This window comes from Balaenoptera borealis, assembly GCF_965194805.1.
Source record: "Balaenoptera borealis genome assembly, chromosome: 5".
Taxonomy (NCBI): Eukaryota; Metazoa; Chordata; class Mammalia; order Artiodactyla; family Balaenopteridae; genus Balaenoptera; species Balaenoptera borealis.
Window position 1 is genome coordinate 39,937,549 of NC_138862.1, and position 22,475 is coordinate 39,960,023.

Genomic DNA, 22,475 nt, shown 5'->3' on the forward strand with positions numbered 1-22,475 from the left:
CAGTTTAGAAGCCAGACATCCCATCACCCAGAGTAGGGCATTTATACTCTTTCTTACTTATATTTTATATGTGAACGTGAGCAAACCATAGGCACTCAATATTAATTTTTTAGTAGATTGAGAAGCCAGCTGGTGCAGTGGAAAAGAAGTGAGCTTTGAAGTTACACAGACTGAACATTCAATCCTAATTCTGCTTTGGACAAGTGATCTAAAATCTCTACAACTCAGCTTTCTCATCTGTAATGTGGGAATTAAAAAACCCACCTTGGAAAGTTGTGTGAGGATTCAATGGAGTGACTGTTGTGTCCTTCTTACAAGCGCCTAGTAAACTGGGGCTGTTAGTAATTGATACAGGAAATCATACTCTTCCCAGGAAGTCTAGTGTTTAACAGGCATATATACATTATCTCATTTAATCCACATATCTACTTTACAATGCAGGGATTACCATATCTTTTTTTACTGATGAGGAAGAATACTTTTTCCCACATCAAACAACTGACAATTAGAGAGTAAAAAGGTCAAAACTCAATCTTGCAATTTCTTAGCTTTCTGACAGAGAACCTGCAAGTTAAGATATTGTGTGTTTTTAAATGATTTATTCCATTACCATTAGTCCTGCCCCAACACACACTCAGGGTGTGAGAAATGAGAATACTTCATAAACATTAACCTAATTATAAAATAATCAGGTTTAAAATGTAACACTGATTGTTTCAGCAGAGAAAACGAGAGCTCATCCCTAAAGAGCTAGTGAGTTGACATTTTCAGATGAAAACTATGATAAGATGTCAACAGAAAGAAGCTATAATTCTTCCAACCCATTATTCACTATTTTAATGAGATTTGAGATTGACCTGAGTAGAAAAATAACCAGGATCCTTCAGACCAGAGGAATATGTTGAATGCGTTGATTCTGTATCCCCAAGTTACAAATAATGATCTACAGTTGCAAAATCTGTCTGAACTCTATTTGGCTTGTGAAAGCCACCTTACTCTAGCTTGTTCTAAAGAATCTTCCCCTTTCTGGCTATTTTTAGTTCCTCCTACTGTCTCTTTTATTCTAGTTGGCTAAGAGATCATTAAAATATGTTCACGGCAAATACATTCAGATGTGACAATAGCAAAAACTTTGGGAACAGTGTGGTGTTCTAAGATTCTATTTGGGGGCTTGAATCCTGACTTTTACTTGTGGCCAAGGGCCCTTGGGCAAGAGCTTCCCTGATCATTTACTCAATTACTCAAACTACTGAAAAATAAGATTAATAAAAAATCATAGTATTTACCTAGTGTTAAACTATTTGCATATTTTACTAGTCTTCATAACTCTATGAAGTAGTTATTTTAAATATCTTCATCTTATGGATGAACACAATGAAATTTTAAAAGCTTAAGGAAATTGTCCAAGGACATACAACTTCTAAGTAGCATCACTAAAACTCAAATCCCCATTTTTAAAATATTGCTAACAGCCTCCCAAATAATGCTATCCACATGTTATTTGTGAAAATTCCTTGAGATAAATTCATGTATTGTTCATGGTATATAGAGGACTTTTAGTACATATCCCTTCCTGTCTCTTTGTATCTACTTTTTGTTTTCTCAAAGCAGTTTGCATCTTTTTATTTCACTTGATCTTCATCTGACCGATAGAGAAGCTTTGGAAATTTGGGACTAAATGATATCAACAAGTTTCCCGTGGAACTGGTCCTAGGACCCAGGGTTTCTCCTTTTACGTTTGCCATCTTTTCTCCTCTCGAAACCTGTCAAAATCCTGTAAGAAGTGACTTATATTTTTAACTTCTCTTGAGTCCTCTCTTCCTTTTTAGGCTTTGGGTAGAAAGGCATATGCTTATTTTCATAAATGGATGAGTGCCTTGATAAGAACCTGATAATACACACTTAAAGTGATTACTCTGATCTTTGGAATCTTCATGGCAGGATGGCCACTCTCAAGAGGACTTTCCCTCCCCTCGCAATGACAAGCCTTAATGGAATCTGGCCTGAGGAGCGTCTGCGCTGTGTGCAGGGCTGGTGTCAGAGCAAGTGCAAGCTAGTTCCCCGAAGCTCAGCCTTTACAACGTGGTACAACTCAAACATTCCTTCAAGGCACCGCCCACCTTTTCCAGTGGGAATCTACTGAAATGATTCTCTTGGAAGCAGTGTGGAGGAATGAGGGAAGGGTGTTAAGTAGGTGTTTCCAGAGGAGATAGTGGATGGGTGAGTGGGTGGAGACAAAAGGGGGAAATGACAAGTAAAGATGGAAAAAATAACCACTACTGCCACCAAAATTTTCTGCTCAAGGAATGAGGGAGTACACCTTACAGCTGTTAGCACTGGTCAGCATGTTTTGCATATTTACATATACCAAGTATTTCCAAACAGCCTTGTGTTTGTTTTAAAATCCCACACAGAGATGTCTGGTAAAGCTGTCACTGTGAAAGGGTTATTTTCTTGGTCATGTTTGCAAAACTGCTTTCAAAATTCTGTATATACAACATAAGAGACAGAAGAGTCACTGTCATTACCCACGTTATAGAGAAATCTGGACTAGTCCATTTACCCATCAGACAACAGTCAGAGTGAAACACCCACATTCTAAGGCAAAAAAAAACACCTGGTTGGTTGAAGCCAATTTTTTATCATTACTTTTGCTTCAATACAAAACAAAAGACAAAACATCACCCAGTGATCCTTGGTTAGTCCTGAACCCACCAAAGTGTGATTTTCTTAGTTACTGCTGACTCTCATCTTTGATTTAGGAGTTGAGATTTTTTTATGAAAAATGCTAACACTGGATGGATTTCTCATATAGCCATTTTCTTTTGGAAACATAAAGCTCAAAACCACACATAGCCCATTTGAAAAAGATTAGGGAACTTCCAGCAGAAGGAATGGGGTAGTTTAAAGCTATATTTTCCTTTTAGCAAGATCCACAAGAAAAGGATAGAGTGTTGTGCTTAAAGGGGAACAGATTTTGTATTTTTTGGCAAGATATTAAATCCTCTGTTGCTATATTTGGCTTCCTGCAAATAGCCTTTCGTACAAGTGCAAAGCAAAGATCAATGCTGGTGTTCTTCATTCAGCCACAGCCAAACTTGGTATGAAAAGTAAAACGGGCTTAAGTGTTGTTTCAAGAGATTCTAGTTCATTTATTGATCAACAGCATTCTAGAGTCTAGGTACCTACTTTACACATTAAATGTATCAAAACATGTTTGCTTTCCATAATAGTTTTTCCCCTGCTTAACTGATAACAGATGTAAGGATTCAATCTGGACAGAAATGTAAAAGCTTTACCAATGTAGTCAATGTAGTCATATATGGATATTTAGTCAAATGTGTATAAGCAGGTCAAATGAGATGCTTGGAGACTTAGGACATCACAGGATGGGCATATATTCCCAAAAAAGGAAGCAAAACAATTAAATGGTAGTTGATTGTCCCCAGAGAAAACACACTTCAGCTAGGAAGAATCTGTACCAGATGTCCTGCTCACCACCCCGCTGAGTGCCTGTCTGACATAAAGACAACATAACCCTTTGGATTCGAAGACACTATAATAACCACATAAATGTTTGAAATAGCAACAAGAATTTCCTTTATATGCAATTATTTAAGTGACTGTAGATGAATCCTACACAGATGACCATTGCAAACATGGAACACGCCTTGCTAGTTCCAGTGATATAGTAAACCCTCTTAGATTAAAAGGCTGATAAAAATTAACTGAAATCTAATAGTAATTGTGGTAGGTTGAATAATGCCCACTCAAAATGTTCACTTCCTAACCCCCAGAACCTGTGAATATGTTACCTTACATTTAAGGACTTTTTAAAAATTAAGAACCTTCAGATGGAGAGATTATCCAATGCAATTACAAAGGTCCTTAAAACTTGTAAAAGAGAGGGTCAGAGTGATCCCATGTGAGAAGGATTTGACCAGCCGTTGTTGGCTTTGACGATGCAGGAAGGAAGGAGGCCATTAGCCACGGACTCTAGAAGCTGGAAACACCAAAGGAACAGATTCTCCCTTATATCCAGAAAGAATGCAGCTGACAGTTTGATTATAGCCCACCGAGACGCGTGCTGGATATTTGATTTATAGAGCCATAAGATCGTAAATTTGTGTTGTTTTTAGCCATTAAGATTGTGGTAACTTTTTACAGCAACATAGAAAACTCATTACACTTGTCTAGTCTAAATACGGCAGACAGTTGAGAAGGCTGTGCCACATTATTTCACCTGTGATGATGAAGGTCTACTAATCGAAATGCTGATTTCCAGGCTTTGCATTTTCACATTACAAATTCATTTAATAAGAAAATAGAAGGCCCCTGTAGAGAAACTCCAGCTTCCTTTAAAAATAAGGTCTTGGACTTCTCCTTTCCAGGTGCACTTCTTCAATGTCAATGAATTGTCAGGAAAGTTTTGTTTGTTCTTCCACACTACTTACAGAAGCTCCATATCAACAAATGTAAAAGCAAAACAACAAAGTACACCTCTCCCAAAGAGTTAATTGATAACTTCAGAAGTGTTGTGCTAAAAAATTCACAAGCCTCATAGCGCATTTCACTTGCTCTTCTATTATAAACACTTGTTTTGTAACCATACAATCCTCACTATGACATATAAATCCCTTGGCTGTAGAAATTAACCTCATTAAGAAAAACTAAGGTGGTTTAATTTCTAAAGATATTTGTAATTTGCTTAATTGAATAAGAAGAAAAGAGAGAGCTTTAGTTAATTGTCAAGAAATGCAGACAAAACCAAATTGCTACATTAAAATATAAACATTAAGTTCACATTAAGTTATTTATTGAAAAAATTGAAGTTGACATTTGTTTTTATTACAAAGTCCTCCATCATCTCATATCATCAACATATAGTTATGAGACCTGCATTTGAAGAGTGAATAGAAATACAAAAATGTCTCTTCCTCCAACCCCATGAAAAACAACAACAAAAAATATGATTTTATAATTAGCTTGTGAAGCGAAAAGTTTTATGAATTACATATATTTTGTAAATTAAGAATGACAACAGAGCTAAGATTAGTTAATTTCTCTTTCTGGACATGTAAAATGAAGATAGCATAAAATTGCCCACAAAACTAATAAATCTGGAATTTTTTTGTATTTCAGGGTTGTAAGATAACATTTATATTACAAGTTTTCAGTTCACTTAATCAAGTGACAAATATAAAGTTCACCATACTATGTATTTTTTTTTATAAAAGCTTTCACCTTATCTAGATTTATGTGATGAAAACAAATTGAATCTATGTTTTCCCTTTCAATATATGCACTTTAAAATACAAAGAATTCACATGAAGAGCCTTCCCCATATTGCATATCCAGAAAAATGTATGGAATAGTAATTTTAAATCAGATACAATATCCAAGATTGTAAATAGTCTAAGAAATGAAATCAAGTGTGTAAATAATCATTAATTTTTGCCCTAGCCACAGCATAGAAAAAAATGTACACCTCTATCAGTATCTCTTATCAGTAAGAGATATCATTAGAAAACTTCACATCTTATGCATATACCAAAAAAAACTAATGAAAGAATCTTGTATTCTAAAAGAGTTATTCTTAGGGCAAAATTTAGTAGTCCAGAAATTGTTAACAAGGAAGCTAATCGATGATAACACGGCATTTTCTACGTGTCATTGTTTATTTACACAAAAGAATTGGTAAATTACACTTAACTCAATTATCATTTCTTGAAACTTTAAAAGAAGATTTAGATAATTGTATTGGATCAAATGAATTGGCATTTTCAAGAGAACATTAGTTTGATCAATTATCTGAAACTATAAAAATATTTTTCAAACAGACAAAAAAACACAATGGACAATAAAAGGAATAAGAAAATTATGATATTTTAACTATAATGACTATTTCTATACTTTGGAAAGTGTATAGAGGGAAATTCCCAGCGAGCACTAAAAGAAAAAAACCCACTGAAGATTCTGAAAGTCTGTTCTGTGCCCAATCTCCATGACCAAGTTACCAATTAATTAACTTTTTTAAAAAAATTAATTAACATTTTGAAGCTATTAGAACTGAGGTTCCCTTGCAGGCCTCACCTGTTCCCCACTTTCCATTTGTGTGTAGTTTACATATCCTTCTTCAACATACATTATTTTTTTTTTTATTTTATTGAAGTATAGTTGATTTTCAATGTTGTGTTAATTTCTGTGGTACAGCAAAGTGACTCAGTTATACATATATATATTCTTTTTCATGTTCTTTTCCATTATGGTTTATCACAGGATATTGAATATACTTCCCTGTGCTATACAGTAGGACCTTGTTGTTTATCCACTCTATATATACTAGTTTGCATCTGCTAATCCCAAACTCCCAATCCTTCCTCCTCCCACCCTACCTCTCCCTTGGCAACCACAACTCTGTTCTCTATGTCTGTGAGTCTGTTTCTTCAACATATATTATTAAACTAAATTTTTACCCTGATTTTTCTAAAATGACTTAAATAATAGTTTTAATGTTTAATAATAGATTTAAAGGATTCTAGGGCCATGTTTTTAGAGAATACATTTTAATTTCTCTCTCAAACCACCTTAAATTTTTTGAAAGATATATCTTTTATCCTGAAGGAGGAAAAAAAACAACTGAGTCCTTAGGGTCCTGTACATTAAAATTGGCAGGCGGATTTCAGTCTTGGTCTCATAGTTTCAGCTTTTCTGCTGTCCTGTCTGCTGTGAAGATGCTCAATCACAGGAATTTTAACAGCCATCGATGCCCCTTTGTAACCACAATGGCTCAAGTGAACCCTTTCCATCTTCAATAACTGACACAGTGTCAACATCTGCTTCCAATGAAGTTGTTTCTTTTTTTCTCAAGTAGAATAAGTCTGCTGACTGAGATCATAAAGGGTTGGGGTTTTTTTCCTCCTCTTTTCATGCAGAACGTTTTTTCCACCATATTTTGCAATTTTTTCTCCAAGTCAAGTAAAAAAAAAATGGGATAACTTCAAAAGAGATGTTTTTATTCTAGGTGCTAAGGAAGCCCAAAATATAATGAAAAAATTAAAACTTTGGTGATTTCATGAAAATGTCACTTTAATTTTGGGGACAATAATACACGGGGTCCTGGATGAATAAAAGTTTGGAACATGTAAGAAAACTCAGAGTTGGGTCTACATACCACTAAAAGGTTAATTTATTTTCCTTCATAAACAGCACACTAAAATAGAGATAATTTAGAAATTTACATTTTATCTTCAACATCTAGTAGAAGGCAAAGATTCTCTTGCAACAATTTCTTACAGAAAAGCACAGTCATATCTATTTGATTGCTACAGAAATGGGTGTGGAAAGTAAACAGAAGTGATGTTTGGGAGCTCAATTTTATGACTCACTCAGCTGATAGGTATTTGTGGTATCTGTCATTTATTGAATGTCTACTATGAGCCAGATGATTGAGTATATATATATGATTTCCAGCCTGCCAGTTAGGTATTATTACCCCACTTTACTCATGAGATAAATAAATGAAGCACCAAAACACACATCTAATTATGGCTAAACTAGAAGAGAAAATGACCTAATGTCCAAGCCAATGTTGTTGGGTTTTTTTTCATTAATTCATTCTGCTTCTCTATTTATCCTCTAGTCGATCTGTAACATAAATACTAGCCTTTTCTACCTCTTAGTACCATTGTCCCATTGACTTAATTTGGCAAACATTACATAACCAAGGGACACTCAGTAAGGGATAGAATGCAGTTTCTAAAAATATAGTTTCGATTGCCATTTGTATAATGAATAACGAACTCCTCAAGGGCACAGTTTATGCCCGTGCCTAGAATTTTTTTTTAAAAAAAGTTTTTTACAACATTGAAGAAATTAATTTCTCAATTATTTGCAAACCACTTGTTATCATTTGCAAAATGTAGAGCAATATCGGCCATTTTTGCTTAAAATAGTGATGTAAATAACTTTAAGAGGAAAAAAGCTAAAGGGGAAAGTTAGGAGGGGACGGTTAACCTTAAGACGAAGCATTGATTTTTACATTTAGAGGTGCTTTTCAAATAAACAGTGAGGAACCAAATAACCTGTAAAGATCTACCTAATCACTATTTTGTTGTTTCTTAGTTCATGATAGTTTAGTGGTTGAAGCATAGATTCGATGGCAAATCAATGAGATGATTTTCTAGGGTCTAGCTCACAGATCTTTAGAAAGCTTGAATAAAGCCTAATTTATAAAATAACCAAAGGTGGAGTGGTTCCAAATGAAATTGGGGAGGGAGATGGTAGCCCTCAATAAAGCAGTCTGGAAGCCTCCAAAATTAACAGTATCATTTTGGTGCAAGAAAACCAACCCAGAGAGTGACAGCATTTTAAACTTAAACTCAGAATCATACTAAATTACAACTCATCCTCTTTTATGACTTTGGTGATAATAGTAATATGATTATAGCAATGGGATGTGAGACAATTACAGAGACAGGCACTCATCTTTTTTGACTCACATTTTGATCCACTCCTTGTATATGCAAGTATCCAGTCCCTGCAATGTGCCAGCGACACCTGGGCCTGTTCTCAATGGGGGATCTCACTTACAAATCTCTCCTGTGTACAGCAGAATTCAGATCCCCAACTTTTCTTGGGTCCTCAGAGCCAAGGAATGTTTTATCAGATAGTTACCAGGAGTGACACAGGGCAGAGTGTCACCCTAATTTCAGGGTGAAGCTATCTAATTGTCAGCTCTCTCGCCTTAAATTCAATTCAGTGGAGAGTAAGGAAACGGGCAGAAAGTCAATACGTTTCTTCTCATAACTGGGAAAATCCAATTAAACGATCTGAATGAGTTGGAGTACAACCCTGTTCTAAGAGAAACTGCAAAGGAAGTTAACAGGTTCCAAGGGAAGAGGAGGAAAATAAATATCCCCAGTGAGTCATCCCATGGGAGCTACTGAACACTGGTCTTTGAGAATTCAGGAGGACACAAAGTAAAACAAATTTTATAGATTCATTCAACCTTGTGCTACACAGATTTAGGCAAATTACAGATAATTGTATCAAATCAAATTGTAGATCAAAATGTAGATAATTTAACCAAGCCACTCCCTAGAAATCTAAGTTCATATCATTAGTAAGTGGAAGATTCCTTACGTTTGGACCTCACATTAGGTTAAATGTGCATACTGTGTTAAGAGGAGTCTGGTTAAGAAGCAATATAGTGATGAAAATACAAGAGAGTGTATAGATTTATAACTCATAAGATGCACCAGGAAAGAAGACTATGGCATAAAAATAGAATTAAGGGAAATATTTGAAAATTATCTGTGAGAACTCTGCCTAGCTAAGCAGAGACTATGTTGTTCTTATATCTAAAATGTTCACACATATGAGATACACTATTTAAGATGGAAAATGTATTTCACTAAACATTTAATTTCACATGGGTGAGGACAGGGATGGGAAAAATTTGAGAAACATTTTTAACAATCTAAAACTTCTATATAATACTACCTTTTTAATATGAGCCATCTCTGGAAGCAAATGAAAGAAAGAATGGACTTTACATTGAAAGTCCTTAAAATACCAATAACGGCTACCTTTATAAACCTAATCTTTTCCTAATAGCATTTTAATGATAATCCCAACTTTTTCTTATTTAGATCCTGAGGGCCATGTCAAGTTGAATCCTGAGTCCTCAGTAATAAATTTCAAATAATAAGTTGTCAATTTATTAACCTAATTTCAGTAATTGTAGTATAAATCCCAATTTAAATTTATCTTGCCCCCATTTTTTATTAAAAAGAACTAAACCAACTAAAACCAGAGTTAAACAGACAAAAAAGACGCAAAAACTGATTTAAAATATTACATATGCAATACATTATTTTTCAATTTAAAATGATGGGTAACACTCTCAGGAACAGCCATTGAATTAAAGGCTTTGTGATGCGTCTAGTACCTTCCCAGATATTATCCCTTCAAACTATCTTCAGGAAAAAAAAATTCACTTAAAATATGGCAAAAAATTGCCATGAATGAATAATTATAAACAAGAAAAATAAGTCACTGGCACTCAAAGTTAGCATGATTAAATGTGTTCTTTTTCCAGTAGTTGGATATAAATTCTGGTTCCATTTTTCAAAGTCAGATGGACGAGAAAGATAATTATATACTCTAGGCAAACTCTCCATCTGATTGAAAGTTTATGCCAACTTTCTTCTCAGTCAACCTCCAAGCAGTCTTTGGGAGAAATCAAAGTAATGAAATAGCCTTTCTTTAGTGTGATCATTAAAAAACTTCCTTTTCAAGCTTTACATATAACTCAGAGCTAAGTGAGCTAGCATGGAATTAAATCTTCACTGAGATTTAATGTAAAACAATACCATATTGGCTTGGCTATGGTGCTACTTTTGTAAAAAGGAGAAACTATCAAACATTTGAGGTAACCTAGAAAGCACAGAGCGTATCACAGACATCTTAAAGCCAAGCATTTTAAATATTTTTGCCAGTGCTTCTCTGAGAGCAAGTTCTTTAAACAGAACTTAACAATTTTTACAATATTAGAAAAAAAAACACATCCCTCAAAAATAGCCCATCGATGCTAAATCAAACTTTCTGTATTTTTACAAAAATAGATGCACATAGAGCTACAAAATTTTATTCCTGAAAGAATGATCATTTTTTTTGTGGTTCATCTTTTCCTGACAAGGTGGTTGGTTCAAAAAGAAAAAAAAAAAACTCAAAAAAAGTGTCGAACTGAAACAAAAATTAAACCATGTATTGTTAAAAGCAAGACAAAAAATAAAAGAGAGTTGCACAGTTGGCAAAGGCTCAGATGAGGGAAAATATAAACAAAAATGCTTTTCTTCAATGTCTATGACCCACTCTGCTTTCTCAAGAAAAGGCTCCAAACCAAAGTCAGCTGGATAACACTTCCTCTTTTCCTTCCATGTCTACTGTGTCCCACTGCAGAATGACAAACCCTGGCAGCATCTTTTCCCAGTGGGCCCATGGATTCACGCTTCAATCTAACTTGCTAATACTGTGTGTTTCAGTACCATGGTGAGTCCTTACTCTTGTCTTGATGCTGTAGACCTAGAAAAGGTGACAATGAGAAATAGAAAAGAATCAATATATGTAGCACTCAAAAATGGGCATAATCTACAATGCACTATGTATAGAAACCAAAAAGACAATTGAGCTTACAATTTTCAAAAAGCCAACCAACACAGTAAGTGACAAAAAAACTCTAGAGCGGTGTTATTTGCATGGTACACATTCTTTACTATGGTTTTATCTTACTACAGTAGGTGTGAATAATAAATAAAATAATATAAATGAAGATTTCTTCCTTCTAATCCCAAAAGGAACTGATATGGGGGAAAATGATATAACCTGTCTTTGGGCATTTAGGCAGCGCTTCAGTTCATACTTTTCAGCAATCATCAAATGACAGTTTTGGACTAAGGTAGTGGCTAAATTTACTGATTTTTATTGTCTTTTCTTTCAGAAACTATTTAAGGTGGCTTATAAAAATCCATATCTCAAAGCCAGAAAATGAAATTTACAGATAAGTTTAAAAATTGGAGTACAAAAGGAAAATATGTGAACATGTATGAATTCCAACTCAAAGCTAGAATGATTAGGATGAAGTATATCAAAGAGGAAACAGAAAATATGACTCTGATTTGGTTCTAATGTAGTCAATTGACTAATTTCTGATGTGGGCAATTAGCACACCATCTTCAGCTTACACTCACTTGAATCACTTTATTTTTGTCCTGAGGCATAATTGTTTGGAAGAGTGAAGACTCCAAATAATGGTTGCTCTTAAGTTGTTTAAAACCAAATACCTAAACATGAAGAGAAGGCTATTAAATAAGTGAGTAGAAATGCAGTGTGACTGCTGTTATGTGGGTGCTAGGATCCCAGCCTGTCTTCTTGATTTTTTAACCTAAACCTGTTTTAGGTCTGGGCTGGATGTCAGAAATTGAATGGTTAAATGAGCCAGTATGGTTTTCAATGTAACTGTCACTAAAACAGCTGTAGTGATTTCATTGCTTGTCCTTCAACTTGTTAAAGAACTTTATAAAACAATGTGTGTCATTATAAAACAGATACAATTAGTCAGTCATTGATAGGAGACATTAAGACAATCTACAAAACAGATTATATAAAGGGAGGAAGAACAAATAAAAGGAGTCAGAGAAGCACCTCATAGAAACACAAGGCACAATTTCTGGTTTATAGCGTTTGTATCCTGGGAAAAAGCAGCGCTTCTAGAATGCCAAAAGATTAGCTCCATCTTAAGATTTTTCTCATGTATACTAGCATTATGTTTAGATACAGAGTCAATAGTTTTCCTTTCCCATTTCAAAAGAAGAAGAGAAGGATAAAGAGAAGCAGGAAGAAGAAATAAAAGGATCTGGGATGTACCAATTCATTCTAAGTTTGCTTTATTCATTTTCAAATAATTTTGTGGTCAGAATAATTTGCAACCTGACAAAGTCTCTGTTGGGTGACTTTTATAATCTAAACCACCTTAACTGACAATCTGCTGACTGCATAAATATTTTTTTCATTATTAAAACGTCTCATCTTCTGTATGACTCAGTATTTTCCACACTTGAAGACTACATCAATCTATAGAATGTCAGCACTGCAAGTCATGAATAGTGTTGGAATCATCAAGTGGTTTGAGTGTCTTTTTTTCTTCTTAAATAAAAGCAATCCTTAGTTTGCCTTGCAAAGACAGATGACTCCCTCAAAAGCATGTTAGCCTTTTTCTGTGGACAAGGATTACATTACTTAACAGAGCCCTAAATATTCTAACCAGAATAACTGGTTGGAATAACTTTCATTATAACTTCGTCTCTTCAATTGTTTTGTTTCTAAAACTTTGCATTACTCCAAAGCAAACCTTAAAAAAAATCAATTCATCTATGCCCTGAAACATATTAAATAGCTAATGTTGTCCTTTTGGCTTAGCTTCTTCTTAGTGATGGGACATATATAAAATTTTTACTTTGATTACTAGGTATCTATACCTGTAAATTTCAAAATAGGTGTAAGTAAAGCACAAGAAAATGAACAACCACAGGCAAAAGACCCTACTACTAGTAAGTTGTAACAGGAAAGCAGGACTATGATCTTTCTTGTTAAACACTTGTTGAAGGAAGATCAGAATATTTAAGAATCAGCCAGTACACTTAGTTTTCCAAGTAAGGGTGAAAGGGGACAAAGTCATTAACCCATGATCCTTATGTGGTCTATATATATCTTTAATCCATGATCCTTACATGATCTACAGTTACTTGGGGTTTCCCCAAATTTTCTTACCAGAACACAAAATCAACTCTGCTATTATTTTGTTTCTATTCAGGCTTTTTTTTGCCTTCTCAATTCCTCAACTCAAACCTATATGCAATTAGTTTATAACACATTCTGAAATCTGCCCACTGGCTAGCTGAAATCACCCATGTTTTTCTCTTGATGTTAGTAACTCAGTTTTAGTTTTATTGTTTAGTCTGTGAGACTTTCCATGAAAGGAAAATAAACATCATAACAATAATGTTAGCAAACACTTTCTTAGGGCTGAATATGCCAGACATTGTGCTGCTTTATGTGAAATATCTCAGTTAATGCTTCCAACCATGCTAAATATATATATATATATCCATTTTACAAATGAGAAAACTGAGAGTAAGAGAGGTTATGTTAACTATTAAGTGGTAGAGCCAGGACTGAAAATAGGTGGTCTGATATCGGAGACAATGGTCTTAACCACAATGAATATGGCTCCCCCTATGTGGACTATATTGTCTGTAGGCTGTGACACTAGCCTATACTCCTGCAACTCCCTGAGTCAAAATCCTTTCATTAAATTAATTCGAAGAAAAGTCAATACATTTTTTTAACACCTTTATTGGAGTATAATTGCTTTACAATGGTGTGTTAGTTTCTGCTTTATTCCTTTTTGCACTGTTTAGAAACACCCTGATTTAACAGAACTGATACCAGTGTTAACAAAATAGCTCTCCTATTGTGTTTTTTTAAACTATACATTTGAAAAGCTTTACCCAAGACACAGCAAATGATTACACAGTAATTAGTTTGTTATACTTCAGATGAAGACTACTCCAATCGTGTAATGGACATGTTTTATTAACTGATGTGTTTTTTTGATATGTGTCTTTAATATAACCACTCCTCCCTGCCCCCCACAGACCTCCCCAGTGTGAACACTGAAGACATAGGGTGGCCATTTGACTCATGAGGTGGTTGTCAGAAATGGGACCAAAGAACAAAGACATCACATTGTTGGCTTCAGAGTTTGAGTCTGGGATGGAGTTAGGAGAAAAGCCTGAAAGGAAATGCAAGCCCACAGACCCAGTTCCTCCCTTCAGTTCCAACACCACCACCACAATCTGACCATCAAAAGAAAAGGGAAAAAAAACCCAGACCCAGGAATAGAACAAAGGAAGGACGAACATAAGAAAGAAATATAGAATAATTAGTAGCAGGAGAGAAGTCTTGGTCACAGAAGATCATAATAGGACTTCCCTTTAAAATTTGAAGAATCTGACTATATATCAAGGCATCATAACTCATTTTCTCATTTTCTAGCTGAGATTTTTGGGAGGCTGTTGCTTCACAGATTCATCTCTTGCAAAAGGCTCTGGGAATAAGGAAGTAGAGATGGCAGCAGGGTGTATCTAAGCATAGAAAGCCTAGAAACTTCCCCCTCCCTAGTTTCCTTCAACTCCAACGTGTCTGATGAAAAGATCTTAAAGTTCCCAAGGGCCCCTGCAACAATGATACAGAAGTTAGTTCAGAGAGATTTCTGGCAGGCCTGCTACTACATTCCATAGTAGTGGGTACCCCATGGAAGAAGATGTGGGTATCCCATGGCAGAAGATGTGGGTACCCCATGGCAGAAGAAATGGCACGAGCCACCCCAGCTGAGCACCTTGGAGGGATGATCACCAATATTAGGAAGCTGAACTCGAAGTAATTAGTCACTGTCGGGGGAGCACAGTATGGAGAATGCACAGAGAAACAGTGGGGGGAGGGGAGAAGCTTGCAAATAAAGGCCAAGATAGGAATGAAATGACACGGCCAAGAGCAGAGAGCAACCTCTCAATCAACAATGTTCACAATGTGACAAACAATGTGAAGCAATCCCTAGGGAGAGCGTGAGGGAAGCATCTGAGAAGAGGTTTCAACTCTAAGTGGGACAGTGTTTTAAAAAACTGAGCAATGAAGATATCATTGGGCTGGACTATGAATACTCAGAATTGATGAAATTACTGTACAGCACAGGGAACTATATTCAATATCCTATGATAAACCATAATGGAAAAGAATATGAGAAATAATGTATAAAAAATATATGTATAACTGAATCATTTTGCTGTACAGCAGAAATTAACACAACACTGTAAATCAGCTATACTTGAATAAAGTAAATTAAAAAAAATTTGATGAAGTTAAATTTTCTGTTATGTGGCAGAAATAAATAATAAATTGGCTTACTGAAAATGTTACACTCCAGCACACCTGAGTTTTAGGGACTATGTGATTATCAGAGTCATATCCACTAGAAAAGCATATCCTACTTCTAAGGAGGCATAATCACTTGACAACATCATTGACTATCGCTCATAAGTAAGTTGAATATGCTTCCAATTAATTTTATTGCTGGAGATAAAAGAAGTAATGTGGTAACCATGCACTGGTGAACATGCTGTTGATAAAAAGAGAAGAAGAAAAATAGGAACATAAAACCTGGATGTGCAGGTAGAATATTTTATGACTGAAAAGTAAAGAAAATACTTAAATGAACTTTTCATTTCATAGATATTAAGAGTCTAGAAAACCCTTGTGGATCAGAATGCTTGCTATTAGACTAAAAGAAGCTGGTAGCTTATTTCTACATTAAAATAAAATGAATCCCTGCTTCATCTTTGCTTTAATAAAGAAAAACTATAATTATTACAAATATAAATATATACAACACTGTATTGGATGCTATATCAAAATATCCAACCTTCACCAACAACCTGACATCTAACACTGACATACTGTCAAATGATCACAAACTATGTGATGTGAGAGACAGTCATATTATCTTCTCCTACTTTATAAAATTATCACTGCTAATGATCATACAACTGCATTTGTTTGTCTGAGGCCCGGAGCAATCAGTTTAAATGTTAGTTAAGAATTTCTAAATAAGATCTACATGGGGGTAACACCTTAACACTAATGAAGGGAAAAAAAATAAGAGTGAGGGCTATCCAATTTGGGAACTATGATTTCATTTCAGGTGAATATCAAGATAGATCATGTTTACTCACCATGGAGACCTCCCTTTATTTGTTTTTAAAACATCTTTGTTTTTTTAAACTTTAAAACATCATAGATTTCTTGTTTAAAAATCAAGTTACAAAGTATTTCAAAAGTAAAAGTTCTACGTAATGTACCCTGTCATCACACAACTTGCTGAGTATACTTCAGATGTACATGCATACACCTCTGTTTATCCTGTGCTACAACATGCTTATTTCACCAGCAATATTATCTTGGAAAACCATTTCATGTCAGTATATGTAGATCAACCCTTTTGAAGGGTTACACAATATTCATTCTTCCCTATACCATAAATTACCCAGTACTCTATAGATATGCATCATTTGGATACACACACACGTGTGTAAAAATATATTTGTTACTTATGTGAATATTTTGGTAGATAAGAAAAATTCCTGAAAATATGTTTGTATAATTGCTGAACCCAAGCATATACCCACATTTATGCTTACATATTTCATCGTGAGGGGTGTGTTTCAGAAAGTTTGTACCAATATTCATATTTTTACTATTATTATCATTATTATAGATTAAAAGTATCTAATCATTTCAATTTACATTTCTTTCAATATTAATGAAGCTGAACATTATTGAGATTATGGCATTTCTTCCTCTGTGTTTTACCTTTGGCCTATTTTCTACGCTTTTAAGAAAGTAATTTCCTCATTGATCTCTAAATGCTTTTTGTATATTAGGTATATTAGCATTTTTTCTCATGTATTGTATTTTTGGCCAATTTGATGAGCACTAAGTACCTCCATACTTAGTACTTAAATTTCGGACAATAATTCTTTTAAAAGTCATCACAAACAAGATGCATTCTTGAACCAGACCAAGGATTAAATTTATTATGACACTTAAATTACAATTATTCACTTATCATTACAACTCTTACATACTAAAACAATAATAAAAGATACCTAACTATGACCGAGTAATAACTGATTAGCAGAGGGAGGGTTTTCAGTGTATAGAGACATTTTCTCGGGGTACATTTAGAATTGGCTTAAAATCTCCACACTGTCAGAAACAATGAGGTGAAAACTGTCCGAACCTGCCGAAATATCTTTAATTCAGATTCAAAAGAGGAGTAGAAGAACTTTAAAGCTCTCTGAACCTGACGTTACCGGTAGACCATAATTTACTGCATTATTGTAAGAAGCATGGCACCCACACACCTGCGGCCAACATTGCAGGTGACTAGCAGTTCAGTGCCCAGGTGTTTCCCACTGCTCCTGGCCCAGGTGGCAAGCCCCCTTAGTCTGTCTGCCCTCTCAGACCTCTCCTCCCTCCGAAACCACAAACTCATGCACAGACTCTCCAGCCTTTGCCTTTAGCGATATCCACTACCTCAGACTTGTGCACTTTAAATGCCCAGCTGGAAGGGAAATTGGCAAGTACTTTAAGCATAAGAATATGGAATTACAAACCTGGACCAGCCATTCTAAAACCGACCTTTTGGACAAATATATAATATAAATCACAGAGTTAGGTAGTTTTTGATCACAGCAGCAATTTACCACGTTCAAAATGTCAGTGTCAGTGTGATAACCTCTTGGCTGAGAGAAGCTGGGGACCAGGAGGTGCAATATGGCATGAAGACACCTCTCACCAAGTTAGTGACCTCAATTTCAAAGCAGATAAAAAGTAACTTTGAAGACAGAGACAAAGAATAAAGCAAAAAAGGAATGGGGAAGAGTGAAATGAAATACCCTCTGTGATTTCTTCTACAGACTTTCTCCGAGAACTGGAGAAGAGCAAGACCAGAAAAACGCCTGGATCACTTATTGTAACTGAAACCACAAGTTAAAATACTCTCAAGAGATTCTAACCATCCAGACATCTGCTGGATAACAAATACAGCCAAACATGCATCTTTAAAGAGGTTTCTAGGTTATGCAGTGACAGCTTTACGATCCAGAAAATAGATAATCCAACCAAAGGAAGAGCTAATCTGGATCCACTGCTTACCCATAAAACCTTAATTAGGGACACAACACCAATACAGCAAACATTCTACCTGAAACTATGAGTTAGTTAAGAACTCTAAAATTTTAAAACTTACTTCAGAACTGCAGAAATACAATGTAATTTTTATGCCCATTTAGTTTAAGTAATCAATCTTCCCATTAAATCAAAACATATTGGAAAATATTCAGTAAGAATGAGACATGGTGTATATAGATCAATTCTACACTGACATCAGTAATTTTTCATCTCACTTCTATGTGACACGAATACAAGCTCACTCTCTGACATTATCCAGAAACGTCTGTCCAATCCAAGCAAACATAAATAGGGCTTCAATGATTGTGAAGATGCTAGATGTCACCTGATACTGCTCAAACAAGGCAGCTATGAAAATAACCATTATAACACATGCTTGTGGTCAACAAAAATTAAATGCCCAGTTTATCAGGCTGTAACCAAACAAAAAACGGCATATTTTGCTTCTCATCGGTCTCTTGCAAGACTTTTTTTGGTCATCTTTTTGCCAAGGAATTCAGAACATGTTGGCCACAGACAACTGTTTGTGAAACCTTGTATTGTTGATAAATAGAACAATAAGGGAAGAGTTAGACAGCCAGAAAGAGAATAAAAAGTATCTGTAAATTCCACAGGCCATATAGAAATTTTGTATAGAATCTTTGTAGCTTATTTGAAAGTCAATGTGAAATTGCCTGGGGACAAGTTCTAAAATGGATTTCTTCATTCGAGCTGTTTCTTTTAGATGCATGCCTATATGTGATACAGGAAATAGGAAAGCATTACTGAAAAGACAATTTGCTGATACAAAATACACTGACCCCTGAAACAAGCCTTTTAATGCTTTGAGTGGTTCTCCATTAGAGTCATGTTAGAATTAAGTATGAGTTTATTGAACTTCTATAGCTCTCCTCTCAGGCAAGCATATAAGCTTCTCTTGGGAAGACACTGTGTACTCTGACAACATCCCCAATCCCCATCCCCAATCAACGACAGGCAGTTGATGACAACTCCTTCAAGAAAATAATCAAAAGATAATGGTGTTGCCCAATTTTGCTTGCAATTTTTAAGAAAACATTTCAGAAAGCAAGAGATGCCACCCAATTTATATAGCTACTGATAGCAACTTGTTCACAAAATTAATACTAGAATGGAACATGAATCCATTTTTAGTTCACAACTTTTGAAGATTAGCATGTATTAATGGAGCTTTGGTGAATCTAATTATACGCATAGTCTAACTTCCTTATTCTGCACATAAGATTTCCTTTCGATCTATGTGAGTGTCAAGAACAAATATCTCAACCATCCATAAGCACAATGGGATAGGATGTTCTTATTAAGTAACCCCTACCACATGGTAGAGCGTTTAGATGGAGAAAAACTATGTTTAAAAATGTCAAAGATGTATATTCTGATGACCCTTCAAATCCTTATCTTCTTGATTCTTTATCCTCCCTTCTCTCATAATCTGCCCAATCAATACAAAACCACCCAGTTTTCAAGGTATGGCCAATACCAGCAAACACCACTACTGCGAAATTTGACTCCAATAAATATCACAGCTATTCTTCAAGAACAGAAACAAATGAAATTAGAAATAGTCAGGAAGTGATAGAGGTATTTAAAGTTTGCATCTCAATTATGCATGATGCTTCACGTCTCCAGTGTGACTTTTTCTGTTTGAAATGCACCATATTTATTAAGAATAATGAGAGCTTTAGCTCTGCACCATGTGTCACCATCTAGAAAACACAACCACGTTCATTAGTTCATTGGAATCTCCTAGTTGTGCCAGAGTAGGGAGTATCATCTCCATTTTGCATCTAAGGAAGAGGAGTGGAGAAGTTGTGAGACTTGCTCAGCATAATATAGCTACGTGAAGATACGGGTCCTGGACTCTATTTTTTGGCCCTCTGCTTTTTCCATAAACATCTCTGCAAAGATTAATGTTCCTGTATTTACCATCATTTTATGAGCCCCTAAGTTTGGGGGAAAGAGTAAATTATTGATAAAATCAATCTTTCTCCTCTCTTTTTCCTTGTCTCTTTCTCTTACACACATATATGCACATACATACATACATACATATTTTTTCTCTTATTCTCTCCTCCTTAAACTCATATTAGTGACCCCAATACCTTCAGCCCCAAAAGGAAACACAAATTGGCAAACTAGTCTTCTCTTCTTTCATTGAATTGTAAGTACATGTACACATATGCAGGATTTCTTGCCATCCATTTTTTACAAAAAGGGCATCTATAGGCACTTCTTCATCTTTTTTTTTTTGTTTCAGTCAGCAATACCACACAAAACATACTTCATTCATAGATTACCTTCTTGATGGCAGTCACTTGATTCCACTTTTTTGCTACTATGAATATTGTCACAATACACATTTTTGTACCTCTATCCTCATATGCTGCTGCTTGTATTTGTGTGGCATAGACTCACAAGAGGAAGAATACTGTGCCAAAGGTTATGAGAATTTTTAACTGTAATACATTTTCTAGTTCACTTTTTTAAAAAGCCTACAATTCTTTAATTTTCTACCAGCAATGTATGAAAAATAGCATTTTCCCTTAACCAAGATGTCTTTCACAAGGATTCACACACACATATCACACAGGCAATTATTTGTATTATTAGGCAAATGCATCCTAAAACATTCAGAATCCTCTCAGAAGGCTTCTGCATTTGTCCTATAAGGTCGGAGGAGGATCTGTGGGAAGAAATCCCCAGGTTTCGGGTATTGTGACATTATGGCACCATTCTAAGGATGAAGGGCTGGGAGAGAGCATGGGCAAGATCTACATGGCCCTGGGAGAGCCGAGGAGTTTCATTAAGGTCCTGCAGAATCCAGCCCTGGATACTCAAAACTGACAGCAGTGCTCTGGAATGCATTTCTCCCTCTGATTTACCATCCTGCTACTTTTCATGCAGATCTCACTCTCTGGCTGGGATCTCCTGGCCTTTTGCATGCATCTCGAAGATGGTTTCCATTACCCTTCTGGTCACGAAACTGTCATTCTGGACATGTGCCTTATACAACTAACACCATTCAAGAGTGTGTAAATACTGTAACATACCTTTGTTTTTTTTTCTTTTTTTTCCCTCTCAGTGGAAAATAGACTTATGCCATAGGCCAAAGAAAAAGAAAAAGGATTACAGAAAGTGTGAAGCAATCAGTTGTTAATTACTAAAGTCTTTACTGTCACCAAATCATAATAAACAGTAAAAAAAAAAAAAAGAGTCCACAGGAAGTATCACTTTATAAACATTCTTCCTAGTATTTTTTTTAACCCACAACTATTTCTTTGTGACATTTTAACTATTCTAATTGAGATATTGCCCTCAAGGTAAGTATCCAGAAATCTATAAATCTCTATCGACCAGCGTGACTGTCATTGAAAAATCACATAGTCCTAGGGATGGCTTCTCTATTAAAATGCCATTTAATGTGTCTCCCTGCTGAAATCAAATGATTAGAAGTAAGCTTCTGTGTCTATTCTATTTTATGACATTATTAAATAAAATTCCTTAACTTCTTCATTTATAAAAATCATTAATAACGTCAGGAAAGACTTCAATGAATCACCAACCCCATAACCTTCCTATATATATTAAATGACTAGTATATATGTTCCAAAGAAGCGGTGAAATGGAAAAGAGAGAAACTGCTTGTAGTTGAGCTCCTATCGTATGTGTTGCTTTGATGCCTTCTCTTCTCTATGCTGAAAAATATCTTGGTGTTTTAATATTTTTTAGAGCTCATACTGTCCTGTTAATTATTACTGTGGCTCTCAATGATCTCTCTCCAAATTTAGCATATTTCTCTTTCATTATAAGGCCTGGAATTGGGGCACTAGGCTATCAGGTAAATATTCAAATGTCTTAGGTTGGTAACTTGGTTTCCTTTGGTCTTTTATTGTAAATGTATATGTTTAGAGAGAGAAATGATTTCCAAGAAGTTACTGGATGCAAAGCTCCATGATTTTGATACCCTTAATATTCCAAATAAAAGCTTGTCAGCACCAGACCACCTACAAGGAAGCATGGGTCTTGAGAGGTGATCTGGAGAGATGGTAACTTACAGGCTGGATGGAAAAGCAAGTGGTAACTTT

At 35.2% G+C, this 22,475-nt stretch overlaps 1 protein-coding gene across 4 annotated transcripts in view; it reads right to left on the reverse strand.

The window, feature by feature from the left end:
- Positions 1 to 4,794: 4,794 nt before the first annotated feature.
- The window catches only part of VGLL3 (vestigial like family member 3), a 47,806-nt gene continuing 30,125 nt past the window's right edge, over positions 4,795 to 22,475 (reverse strand). For 3 of the 4 annotated variants that reach the window (XM_082392447.1, XM_082392444.1, XM_082392446.1), the window contains exon 4: positions 6,041 to 11,088. In XM_082392447.1, the coding sequence (XP_082248573.1) occupies positions 11,045 to 11,088 (44 nt within the window). In that variant the 3' untranslated portion in view covers positions 6,041 to 11,044. Of the gene's footprint in view, positions 11,089 to 22,475 lie in introns of all 4 variants that reach the window. The other variant, XM_082392445.1, reaches the window with a different exon arrangement.